Source organism: Rhinolophus sinicus, linkage group LG07 (assembly GCF_036562045.2).
Source record: "Rhinolophus sinicus isolate RSC01 linkage group LG07, ASM3656204v1, whole genome shotgun sequence".
Lineage (NCBI taxonomy): Eukaryota > Metazoa > Chordata > Mammalia > Chiroptera > Rhinolophidae > Rhinolophus > Rhinolophus sinicus.
Window position 1 is genome coordinate 90,739,977 of NC_133757.1, and position 13,930 is coordinate 90,753,906.

A 13,930-nucleotide genomic window follows, 5' to 3' on the forward strand; every position below is an offset into this window, starting at 1 on the left:
TAAACAGCCATTATTTACAAAAAACAAATTATATAAACTTGCAATTAAATACATCATATGAAGAAAACAGTCAATAAAATACAATTCATCACTTCTTAATTATGTTGCCACATTTTATTATCCTCTGTGTTCCTAAGGTGATTTGTGTCTGTTGTATCTGTGTGGGGGAGGTGCTATATGTATTAGTTATCTAGCGCTGCATAACAAATTACTCCAACCACAGTAGCTTAAGACAACAAATACTTATTGTCAGAAAAGTTTCTGTAGGTTGGGAATATGGTTGCTGCTTAGCTGCGTGGTTCTGGCTCAGGGTCTCTAATGAAGTTGTAGTCAAGCTGTCAGAGATGCAGCCATCTCAGGCTTTGGCTGAGGTGAACGATTTGCTTCTGAGCCTGCTCACATGCTTGTTGACAAATTCACAAGTTGTTGACTGAGGATGTCAGTCCTTTCAGGCTGTTCGATAGAGGTCTCCCTCAGGTCCTGCTATATGAGCTTCTCTACAATGAGGCAGCCAACTTCCTCCCCAGGACAAGTGATAAGAGAGGGAGAGGAAAGAAGGGAGGGAGGGAGGAAGGGAGGGAGGGAGAGAGAGAGAGAGAGAGAGAGAGAGAGAGAGAGAGAGAGAGAGGAAAGCTGTAGCCTTTTAATAACCTAATTTCTGTAGATACATCCTCTCACTTCTGCTGTATTATGTTCATTAGAAGTGAGTTGCTAAGTCTTGCCTATACTCAAGTGGAAGGGAACTAAGCACCCTTCTTGAAAGGGAGGAGTATACAGAATTTGTACATACCACCACATCATCTAAAGTATGCTACTGCATCTCTCTTCCCAATGCCATGTTCAGTGATGTCACATTGTTAATTTAAAACCAGCCATGGTAAGGGTATTCACACCACGGAAATCAGCACACTCAGCCCCTCTCACATGCCAAAGCTCCTCCCCAGAGAGCTGAGTGTTAAACCTTTGCCAGCACACTAATGGATAGATATAGAGCTATGTGTTTACAGAGCTTTTGTGGAGTAGAATGAGTTTTAGACAGGGCTTTGGAAGGAGGGAACAACAGGTTTGAGATATAGGAAGAGTTTGTTTCTGGATTTGAAAATAGTAAAGGTAATGAAGGAAGTAAAGGTTTGGGGAGCTTAATAAGCCCATACAGATGTCCAGAAGTGATATGACAAAATGGTCTCTCTCTGTCTTGCACATACACAGTTGAAAATGTGGGTTGCCTACTAGATTTAACTATGAGTACACAAAGTTAAGTGCATTAGAGACTTGACATGTAAGATTTCCTATCTAGCAATCATGATCGGCATATAACCTTTTATATAATTGCCTATGAAGTCACAAAGAAGTAATATACGCTCCAGCGAAGCTGACCTATACTTAAAATAGCCCAGAAATTCAAAGACCAAGTTTTCATTCCTTTGAACTGATTCTTTGGTGTATGTGATATGCCCAATAATAAGTGAGGAGCTTTGTTGTCTACCAAGTGAACAGTATGTTTTTTTTTTTTCCAAAGAGAAAACTTCCAGAATTCATAGAATTTTACATCTGAAAGAGACTTTAGAAAACATATAGGACAGTAGGTATTTCCCGAAGTATTTTTGTCAGTCAAACATCAAAGTCAGAAACACCTGATATTCTTGTTAACACCTGGAACCTTTCAATACCTGGAACCCATCTCAGACTTACTGCATTGCTGGGGGCTTGGAAATTTGCCCATTGTACAACTCTCTAGATGATTCTGCCATACTTCAATGAATGATCCAATCCCAACCTTTCATTTTATAGATAAGAGAAGCAAACTTCTAAGATGCAAAGAGATCCCCTTCCAATGAGACCATATAGCTGGTAGGATCCCACTCATTGAAAAGAAAAAGTAAAAAACAACCCATAAAATTGAGACTTGAGAGAAAATAGAAAACACTCTATTTAAAGAGACAGCTAAAGGGCAACACAGGACTTCAATGAATAATATGTTGTTTACTTGTGTAGTTACTAGTTGATATGCCCCACCTAGCCACAAATGAGTGTGGTTACCTTGAACTGCTAACATGAAAATCTTAACCTTCCACTTCTGACGTTATTGGTTTTTAGCTACTCTGTTTTCTTTTTCTAGATTTCCAAGTTGCTCTTTTGGGCTTGATTTTAGAATCATAATTACAACTCTGGTTTCAAACTTCTGGACCATGTAATCAAACAGAGGGTGGTCATAGTGGAAAATATAGTTCTTAGCTCTGCCTACATTGACAAGGAACATGGCGGGATTCATGAGTGGCATGTCTTTATACTGGCAGCTTTCCCCAAAATACCCCCAAAAGGAGATCTGTGTGGCTGTGGGAAATGTAGACAGTTGGAGGGGTTGAGAACCAGCTCCTCCAGCAGCATTGTTTTTTTTTCTCTTCATCCAATAAAGTCATTTAACTTTCTGGGTCCTTTTCCAGGAGAAGATTTTTTTTATTCAGTGCAATGCATTGTTAGGTGGAGAAAGAGCAAATTCAGAAAAAAAAAATGTGAAAAATTACCCTGTGCACGGTGTTCAGTTTTTCTGCTTGGTGGGAGTACCCAGTGGATTATTTATTTATTTATTTATTTAGATTTGTGCTGTTCTTGAATTCAAATGGCAACCTCTTCAGAATAACATCTGCGGCAGAGTTGCTTCAGGAATATCAACCCCATCTAAAGGCTGGATATTTCAAACTGTAAATGATTTTCTATTTTTATAGTAACTTTGAGAGGGAAATGGAGATATCCCTCATGATCCGAGTTTTTACTGTAACAGGATTTAATCCTTTTATTTTTTTCTCAGAAGAAAGTTCTCCAGCTCCAGTCAAGCCTTCAGAGGACTGCAGTCCTGGCCAACATCTTGGTTACAACCTGGTAAGAGACCCTCCTCCAACCCAGGTAAACTGCTCCAGAAAGATTTAATCTTAACACTCAACTAAATCCTTTGTCTGGTGCGCCCCCCAGAGTTGCACTTTGTTTTCTCCAAGGATGTTACAGAGAGGTATTGGCACAGGCATTGCCCAATGACACTGTCTTATCTTTTTATTTTTTTCTGGAAGAATCCAGGAATGTGTATACATAGAATTAAAGACAGTATCTGCAAATTTATAGAATGCATTTTTTGTTCTCTTAACTTTCTAAATTGAAGTGTTCTGTTTTCCAGCTAGACCTTACAATAAATGAAAACCCATCCTTTGGGTTTGCGTTTGGACTATCATTACAGTCATTAAAGATACGTCATGGGGAGAAGGCAAGTGGCTGACAATATTTCCTTTTTGTTTCTTTTTTCTGGAACATTCTCTAATAGGTCGTGAATCAGGATGGAAACCTGGGTAGGCCTGGAATAGATTCACTCACAGCCCAAGAGTATTTTTTCCATAGGCAGTGTCATGAGCCTCTCAATGACAACAACGTCCCCACACCCACACCTCTGCGGTCGTTTCACCTGTGTCATCCCCAGCGGCATTTGGCTTTTGACGTGGTTCTGAGCCAACAGATAACGCCAGCAGCCCTCGCAGATTACCATGGACACGGCTCTCGGCGCTGAGGCCCCTCCCCGCAGTGGTTTCTCCTGCAGTTCCCCTGGGCTCGGCGGCCGGTAGTGCCGCCCGCCCAGCAGGCTTCGCCCCTCTCCTCTGGGTGGCCCCAGCGCGCGGGCTGACACTCATTCCACCCGGGAAGGGGAGGCGTGAGGAGGCTGGTGCGGAACTTGCAGCTCTTCCGCAGCGCGGTCCTGCTCAGTCCCCCGAGCCGGGCAGACAAAAGAGGCCGCCAGCGCAGAAAGGCACGGGCGGCGACAGCAGCAGTGTGATGGCCGGGCGGGGAGGCTGGACGCTGCTGGCGCTGTGCGGGGCGCTGGCCGCCTGCGGGTGGCTGCTGGGCGCCGAAGCCCAGGATCCCGGGGCGTCCGCGGCGGGCATGAGGCGGCGCCGGCGGCTGCAGCAAGAGGACGGCATCTCCTTCGAGTACCACCGCTACCCGGAGCTGCGCGAGGCGCTGGTGTCCGTGTGGCTGCAGTGTACCGCCATCAGCAGGATCTACACGGTGGGGCGCAGCTTCGAGGGCCGGGAGCTCCTGGTCATCGAGCTGTCGGACAACCCCGGTGTCCATGAGCCTGGTAAGGGTGCTGCCATCCCTGGGGACGTCCCAGAGAGCCGCCAAGGGTTGGACTGGTGGAGAAAGGGGGAAAGGTGGGCCCAGGGGTGCCATGGAGAAAAGGGCATCTCGGGTGGAAGATGGGAAGTGCAGGGAAGAATGGAGATGGGGATGAACCTGACCTAGAGCGTTGTGGTTTGCCGGGTCCCCATCTCTGCTGTCCTCCTCCTGCCCTCCCCCATCCCTCAGGCCACCTTTTGGTGAGCTTAGGCCAGAGCGGCTGGAGGGGTGGAGGTAGGGGCACGCAGCAAGCAAATCTGCGGACTGCCACCCCAGCGGTCACTCTCTGCTGTATCAAAGACCAGAGGAAATAACGGAATCCTCAGGAAGAAGGTTGATCTTCCTTGCAGAGGAGAGTTGAAAGCTAAGATGCAGAAGGCAAGGACTTAGAGGAAAGAGGAAGAGTCATTTATGATTTGTTTCCTAATTTCCAGAGGACCAGCTTATTGGATCCTGCGGGCTCTGCATAACTGTCTCTACCTGTGCATGTGTACTACTGGGTACACGAGCAGGGTGGGAGCTCAGGGAGCTTTAAGGATAATGACAGTATTGGGTGGTGGTGTGTGCAGGCATATGGGTCCTCTTCCAAGGGTGGGCAAGTGGCACCTGAGAGGCACTGGGATGTTGAAACTGGACAGAACCTTTCTAAGGTTCTGCTTTGGCCACTTGAGATGAGTGGTTTGTGACTAGGTTTTTATTTCAAGCACTGGGCCATCTTATGCATCTTTCTCCTGAGTATGTTAAGGCACATTTTCATTTATGTTAAATGTGATTCATTTTAAAGAGGTATTTTAAAAAAACTGTGTTTGGGGCTTTTTTTCATTATGTTTCTGCTCTTTGGAAATGCTATAACTCTTCAGACCTGGTCTTCTGATAGTAAAAGTACTGTTAAGGTAATCGCGGCTAAGTTTTCAAGGAGATTATATGAAAGCTAATGTTAACTTTCGTTGTCTTGTCTCAAGTTTAGAAGTAAAATTCTCAAGTGGTATCATTGTGAGAATGTGATATGCTTTTGAAAATGAAAACAATAATCCTTTTGCTTGAAAATCTGGAATGTATAGTCTGTCAAGATTTCCCAATCTGTCTTTCAGTTTGTAAGCTCCACGAGGTAGAGGCTGTCTCTAGCACCTAGTCTGGATTCTGTATACAGCAGGCGTTCAGGACACATTATGAAAAGAGAAAATAAGTTAGTCATTTGCTGAATAACACAATGTTTTAAAATAGAATGTTCTATTTCTCATAAACACAAAAAACACATATGTAATTTATTTTATGAAGGCAAACTCAAAAGTGCTTTATAATTTCTTGTTAAATGAAGTGAACTTTAAGTTAATGGTATTACTTAATAATAGAATACAAAATGTCTATCCATTGTGTTTTTCAATGTAGAAATAAAGTATTATGAACACGAAATAACCACAAGGGTGATTTCTCCCTCTACCATCTTTTAAGAGGAGGTAAGTAAGTTAGAAATCTTCAGGGAACTAGTGTTAAAGAACAAAATTCATCTTGAGTTAATTTCAAAGATCTTATTGGCTTTGTTCACTGATTCATGAATCAGGCAGCATCCAATCAGGTAGACAGAAAGGAGCTCTGAGGAGCTGTACAAAATGAGAGACTTTTATAGGCAGAAGGGAACAGGAACAAGGAAATTAGGTTAGGCAAAAAAGAGGGCTGGTTATTGCAAGGCTGCTTTCCTTACAGGATACCAAGGGACTAACAGGCATATTACCGAACTAGTGCTGGTCAGGCGATTCCTGATTGACTGGTTTAAGATTCCATTTCTGGAAGAGCCAAAACCCTAATGAAGTCTTGGGTTAGTGATGTGCGGCTTAGCAAAAGTGATTTCATTTTGGGCCTGTTTACTGTTTTTAACAGTAGTAAGTGGAGAGGTCTGACCAGTATATAAATTTGGTAGTACTTGTATGAATTAACTTTTTAAGGAAGTTTTGGGTAAAGGAAAGAGTTCACCATTCTTAAATGACTTTCAAATTCCTTTTAGATGGAAATGTTTTAAGAAATGAAAAAGGAATATCCGTAGTTATTCTGAAGTAGAAATAGATGCTTTCAGTGTTTTTGCGTACCTGCACACTCTAGGTGGGTCAGGTTCTATAGGCTGTGCAGTGATACGCAAGGTAGTCCTTCTTTGGGGAGATGGGTATCGGGAGTTTGAAGGATAAAGTAAAAAGTACTTAGGGCTGCAAGAATGGTGTGAAAGGATTGGAGAAAGGAGACCAGAGACATTAGATCAGGGAGCATTTGGTTATTGAAAAATGGATGACAAGAAGGCAGGGAATATATTTACAGACTACCGAATATTGAAATTTACAACTTCCAATGTAGCTCATATAACATGTATGTTTTAACAGAGCCCCTGCTTTTGAAAGAGGGCGGCTGTCTTAACTATTTTCACATTTTAAGTCCTGTTTTTTCTTTGAAATAACATTTCTGATTAAGCTAGTAGGAAATGATATTTGTCGTAACAAAATTCCTTTGCTTGACTAAAACCTTGATGATGTTGTCCATATTCATTTTATCTTCTAGCAAGATAGAGGTATCAAGTTTGTTAGTTTACTTTATCTAAATTCTTTTTCTGATAAAAAAAAATATAGCTAATGTGTAAGGATTTAGTTACCATTATAGATAAAGTCCCCAAACAAGCAAACCCCCCGCCCCCCCCACATACGAGTATACACACAAAGCCTTTCCCTGTGGTAGAACAAGAGAGTGAGAGGTTTACTTGGTTAGAGCAGAAAATTACGGACAGAAGGTTTTTGCTGATACCGCCAGCTCTCTTCCTGAGCAGAAAGAAGTAATCATCATACGTGTTTGGTACCAGGCTGTGGGCTGAACTTGAACTTTTCTCCTGAAAACGTTCATTCTCTCAGATATTCTACATTTGAATTCATCAAAAGAGGAAGAAAATCTCATTTTTAAATTGATCAGCGAGGCGTATCCATACTCATTCAGTCATGACACCATGGGAATCAGCTTGATTCTTGACCAGCTGAATGTTGGGTCTCAGTTATAATTTTGTATCACTTCGGAGGCCTGCAAAAATCTTTTGGAGGAGGGTTGGGGATATCAGCCATTTTCAGAACTGTGAGAGTCATGACACCCATCTCATCTCTTCCCATATAATGAATCTGGAGCCTGGATGTGGGGCTTGGATAAAGACTGGACTGACATTGAGTCTGTGCTTGGCTGATTTTAGGTGCCCAGGGGGTTCCCATTAGTAGATATGAAACTTGCCAGGCCTGATCATGTTCCCCATTTTTCTTTGTTTGCTTATATTTTATATTTAAAAAATATTTCTACACATAGGGACTCATGTGCTTAAATCCAAACATATGCTCTCCTAGTCATACATCCCCATCATTGCAGTACTCATTAAAAAAACAAAATAAAAAAAACCCCACCTTTTTTCATTTATGTCAAAGCAATGGAATCCGTATCCCCAGACCACTCTTCCTAGAGTTAGACATGAGTTAAGATTAGTTTGTTTAAAACACTAATTCTTTTACATGTAGTTCAAGATTGCGTTTGGGGAGTAAATCTGATTTATAACTAAAATGCTATCTTTGAAACATTCTTTAGAGCATAGAGTTTTCTCTCTCAAAGACTGGAATGTTATTTTGGACCTATTCCTCCCAAAATCTGTTAAAATTTAAAGTGTATGAATGCCAGTATGTATTTGCCAAATATTGTGATGGAACATTTAATGCTGGCAAAATTTCTATATAACAAACAAAAAAAGGAATGGGAATTTTGCTTATTTTGTATGGCCTCTTTTCATACCAGATTAGTATGTATTAGTGGGAAATGATTATAACTGAGTAACACCTTATAACAGGTGGTTATAGATGTTAGATTCTGGAGAAGGATCTAGATGTACCATATATGCTCAAGAATTATTTTTATTTATTTATTTTTTTAAGAGTATTTTTAGACCCGAATGAGTCAGTGCAGCTCTTGCCAGCAATAATGTACTTGATTGACAGATGACTGGCTAATGGAAGAGAGGAAATTGGGCTCGGCCCTAACATTATATCCTATGCTAAAACAAAATAGGCATCTTTCTATGGAAGGGATTTGAAAGAAGGGCAAAGGAATCATCTGGTAGCATCTTTCATTTTGGCACAGCATAGGGGTCAAATCGCCACCTTTATAGTCACTTCTTTTGGGAAAGGTATTTTTGACAAATGCAAAAATAGTCCCTGTAAAGGGTGACACATAACCCAGCTTTTTCCTGAGTGTAGTCAATGGAACATGAGTTCAGCTTGGTTAGATAAGTTAGATAAACAAAGATAAACAGGTTTGTACTGCAAGACTTAGATGCCAATATATGTTTCAGGTCTCCAAGTTAGATGTGTACTATATGGTATTTTCCTACCTTCTTTCATCATGGAAACTTTTTTTTCAAGAAGCTTATCTTGGAACTACTGTTACACTAGTTTGAGAAACACAGCATTAGACCATTATCTTTCATTATCATATTACGAAGGATTAACTTGGTAATTCTTTAGCAGAGAGACTCATACAGGGAGTTCCTCAGGGGTGGCACGCATGTGTTTTCCATTTTTGCCCGTAAACTGCTAGCCTAGTGATTTATGTAGAGGAGGCTCGTAAGATATGCTTACTGAATTGAGAACATGATTCTGAGGCAACAGGCATAGGTCAGATAATTTTGATTGGAGAGATTAAAGTAACAAATGCAATCCAATTCTTTTATTATTAAGCAGTTTCATGTTCTTAACTTCTGTTTACCGTATTTCTCCAAAAATAAGACCTAGCCAGACCATCAGCTCTAATGAGTCTTTTGGGGCAAAAATTAATATAAGACCCGATATTATATTATATTATATTATATTATATTATATTATATTATATTATATTATATTATATTATATTATATTATATTAATTATAGATCCAGTCTTATATTATAGTAAAATAAGACCGGGCCTTATATTAATTTTTGTTCCAAAAGACGCCTTAGAGGGTGGTCCGGCTAGGTCTTATTTTGGGGGAAACACGGTACCTCTTTTTCTTGTTTATAAAATAGGAATACTTTAAAAACTTGTACCTCAAAGGGTGGCTGTGAGGCCAAAGTAATATAGTTTATATAAAAGAATTTAATGAAGTTGCTTGCACGTAGTTATGAAGATGGGCTAATTTATTAAATTTTCTCCACTTTTAGTCAGTCTGGAAAATGTGCTCCATTGGCCTATGTTCATTTGGAATAGGCTGCGTCATCACATGAGACCTGCCGAGGGCTTACCTGTTATGATTTTTTTTTTAGTTTTAGGTGTACAAAACAATGTGATAGTTAGACATCTACACCCCTCACAAAGTGATAACCCCCCCCAACATTCTACTACCCCTGTGACACTATATATATATAAATTTAATTATAGTTGACATTTCATATTATTCAGCTTCAGCTTCAGGTGTACACTGCAGTGGTCAGGCATCTACATCATCCCTGAGGTGGTCTCCCTAATAAAACAAGTGCCCATCTGACACCCTACAAAATCTTTACAACATTACTGATTATATTCCCCAAACTGTCTTTCATATCCCCGTGGCAATATTGTGACTACTAATTTGTGCTTTCTAATCCACTCACCTTCTCCCCCATCCCCACCCCCCTCCCATCTAGTAACCATCAGTTTTTTCTCTATATTTCTGAGTCTATTTCTGTTTAGTTTGCTTATTTATTCTGTTCTTTAGATTCCACATATAAGTGAGATCATATGGTATTTGTCTTTCTCCGTCTGACTTATTTCACTTACATAATATTCTCTAGGTCCGTCCATGTCGTTGCAAATGATAAGATTTCATTCTTTTTTATGGCCTAGGAATACTCCATTGTGTAAATGTACCTCAGATGGTTTTGCACAAGCCCCCCCCCCCCCAGCCCTGAAGGACTTTTCCCCTCTCATCACTGTTTCTTTGTTCACAAAGGTTTACCCTCTATTGATTTTTAAAATGTGGGCCACCCCTGGTTTCCTTCTGTTTGACATCTTATTTTGCTTTATTCAATGGGAACATTGAAAATGTTCATCATTATTTGAGAATGTCTTTGGTTTTTTCTTCAGGTTACTAAATAAATCTAGGGCAATTCCAACATTTACTTTGGCAAACTAACTTATTTTCCTAAACAATGGATCATGAAACTGCTCAGATACTGGCTAATTTATTCTTTTATTGGCTCAATGTGAATGAAAGATCTTTGAAACCTCCTTTGTCATCCTTCCTAATTTTCTTACCCACACTGGGATACTTTCTTTGTGTTTCCATAGGTCTTTGGACATAACAGTTTACAGTATATGCTTTGATGTCAGGGGACCTGAGTTCAAATCCTGTATCTTCCTATTTTTAGCTATGTGCTGTTGGGCAAGTCACTTAACTTCTAAATCCCAAATTCATCATTTAGGAATACAATGTGGTGATTAAATGAGGTAGTAAATATGTGGTGACAATAATGTGGCGATTAAACGAGGTAGTAAATATAAAGTTCTTAATTCAACATGTGTCAACAACTATTCTGACCTCTATTATGGCATTTTCTATTGTTGGTCTAAGTGTTCCCACTGTAGATAGTGAGTTTCTTGTGGTCAGCGACTGTATTGTGTTCATTTCTTTATTCCAAATGTCTATAGTGCTGTGCTTAGGACATAGTGGCCACTCAGTGAATATTTGTGGAATAAATGAAACTTCTCAAACTGGCAAAAGTGTGAATCATAAAACAAAGCCACTTTGAAGGCCACCGTTGACTTTATGCATGCTAGAAGCCTGACAACAAGAATGGGTAGAAAGGGTGCCTTTTTTTGTATGTACTTATATTAATGTGATGCATCCATATTGCATAATGGAGAGACCCACTGACCACACGTCTTTTCGAGATTCTGTGATGAACTTGCTGTGTTTGCGGACTATTAGAATTGCACTAGTATGAGGCTTGTTTCACCTTGCCTCTTTCCTCTTGAGACATTTTAGAAAGTTAAACTGCTTTCTAAGTGTGAAATAAAAGTTCTAAAGGTAATCAGTAAAAATTTACTTAGCAACATTTTTGACCTGTTAAAAACCGGCATGAGCCCTTAGTGTTGCATACTAAGGGCTGTGTGCTGTTTTGAACATTGAGGTCTTGCATCTCCAGGTTTTAATTTTCCCTTCCCTTGTGAAACAGTATTCAAGTCAAGCACTTGAAAGTGCCATTATAAGAGGAGGTTTATCTGAAAGGTAGTTGATGGGTCAAAGCGAGCTCAAATTTGAAGCATGTTTTAAGATTGCTCTTTCCTTCCCATTTCATTAATTACTGGAATTGCTGCCAGCCTTTTGCTCTGTGAATGTTTCTCTTTTAAAATTCAGGATATGGTGTTTTGTAAGCACTCCAGCAGCCAGCTCTTTCTAATAAAATGCAGCCTCAGAGAAGAGCCTATTTGTGTTACCAGTAACTTTTATTATTTTTAAATGATTTACCTACATCTTCAACTGTCCCCAGTGCATAATCTTTGAAGAATAAGGTGGCTTCTGTAAATATTACAGGGTTGAGTCTTAAAAAGAAATGAGCTAATTATGATAATAAATCCTGGAACAAATTTCTACTGCCAGTAAACATTTTGTTTTTTTTTAGAAATCTGTTTGCTATAAAATCACTTCTGAGAATGATAGTTCTATAATAATAATGTTACCAAACTCTGGTTCATATGCCTGATGCTTTGAAAGGCCAAAACTCAAAACGTCAGAGTTTGGAGTAAGGAAAACGTTATTGACCTAGAAGGCACCAACCAAGAAGGTGGGAGATTTAGCAGTGCCTCAAATTCATCTTGATTTCTGGACTAGATTAAGGATTTTTAAGTGGTTAGGGGGAACAGGTATGCCGAAGCGCTGTTGGGGCAAGTTTGAATTGGACGACCTTGGAACTTGGCCATTTAAGGTAAGGGCATCAGCACTGGATCTTCTAGACAATGGACTGTTCGCTTCTGAAAGGGTTCCTGTGTTCAGGTTCCGGTCGTGTCCCTGTCCTTTGGTTCCCTGTGTGTGTGTGTTTGTGTAGGGGTGAGACTTTGGTTCCTAGTGCAGCTGGAAGTTGCTCTTCTGCCCAGGCTTCCCCTGCATGATTTACGGTGTTGGTCTGTTGTCTCTGACCAGCGCCTCAGTATTTTCTTAAACAGGATAGGACCAGTTTGAGCTGGTTCTGTTGTTATAATAATAATAATACCCCTTATTTTTTAAAGACATTTGGTTTCACAAATGTCTTAAACAACAAAAACAAAAACTGGTTATTTAAAAAATGGATGCAGACCATTTATTTTTAGACTTAAACTAAATATAGTCTTTACCAGGCTGCTGAAAAAATCCCTGGTTATCCTGTGGGTATGCGTGTTAAAGTAATTGGGAAAAACAATTATCTCATCTATTTGCACATCGAGGCATCCAGTTACTCATATGTTCAGATTCCAAAGTAAGGCTGTCTGACTGGACCTACCCAATTACTCTTCCCACATACGCTAAAGTATTTCAAACCAGAAAATCTTTCCTTACTCTGCAGCGGGCTATTCACTGCCATTGCGTAATGTTTTTTTTCCACAAGAAATATATTTTTTCTAGATCTTGGTTCAACAACTTGCACAAATCATAAGCTGTGCTCATGAGTTCAGGATAGTAAAACTTCAATATAAAGGTTGGACTGTCACCTCCCTGACCAATGGCCTGGATATCTTTTTCTTTTCCTTTTTATAGCCAACAGGCAATTTTTGCAACTTTTTCTCATGACCATTACAAAAAATTGCTGTGTGACATTCCAAACTAAAATCAACTTTCCAATATGAAAAGAAAATGTAGGCTTTTGTCAGTATAGCTAAACCTTTCAATTTAATTTACAGTATATTTAATGAATTTCCACTATGTGTATCTATTTTACTTTGTCTGCCACTCGCCCCTTTAGGCAGAGCCTTTGCATATCTTGAAATGTGTTATTTTATTTCTTGCCTTGGATTCACTCTTTCACCCATGTTGAGCTTAATTTGCATACTATATAACCAGTGGGTACATCACTTGATTCTGCAAAATGTGTGCTGCATGTATGTGTAGATGCAAGGGTTGAAGGGGCCCTTATACTATTTTTGATGTAGCAAACATAAAGACAATATCTGTAGGGGAAACTACTGGGAATGTTAGACATTTGCACAATAAAATGTGATTGTTGTCTTTTTTTGTGTTTTAGGTGTGGTGTTGGACATCTGATTTTAAAGCACAACAGTCCTATTGAAATAGTTTCATTTGTTTCAAGTCGTGGCAGTGTTCCGCACAGATTTTTAAGTTTATTGGAGGAAACTGGTCTTATTCATTGTGGGAACTCAGTAAATGTGAAGCCAGATTCTCCACATAATCAGCATTATGGGAATTAAGTTAAAGCACTTTTGGAAACTGTACTAACTCTACAAAATCAAAAGGACCTTTATAATGCTTACACTGTGAGAAATATGCTTGTTAAATGTATTTCTCAAGAGGCAAATTTAGTTTTTGGAAAATGCTAAAGCGATACAAAATGTAGACACATAATGCTTATGTGAATATTATGTAGATATGTAGTGAATATACTATATAGATAAATAGACTAAAATACTATATAGACATATAGGTTTTGTCTAAGCCTTGGTGATGGCAAGATAATCATGAGTGGAGCAGTCATTTTAAATTATTTTAAATTTCAAGTTGGTGTAAATATTTATAGATTTCACTTGCATCTATATAATATAGCC

The 13,930-nt window shown here is 39.5% G+C and overlaps 1 protein-coding gene across 1 annotated transcript in view; it reads left to right on the top strand.

Annotated features, from left to right (window-relative positions):
• The first annotated feature begins 2,981 nt into the window (after positions 1-2,981).
• Positions 2,982-13,930, top strand: part of CPE (carboxypeptidase E) — a 93,400-nt gene continuing 82,451 nt past the window's right edge. Inside the window, exon 1 of the mRNA XM_019744660.2 lies at positions 2,982-4,123. Within this exon, the coding sequence (XP_019600219.2) occupies positions 3,817-4,123 (307 nt within the window). The 5' untranslated portion in view covers positions 2,982-3,816. The remainder of the gene's footprint in view (positions 4,124-13,930) is intronic.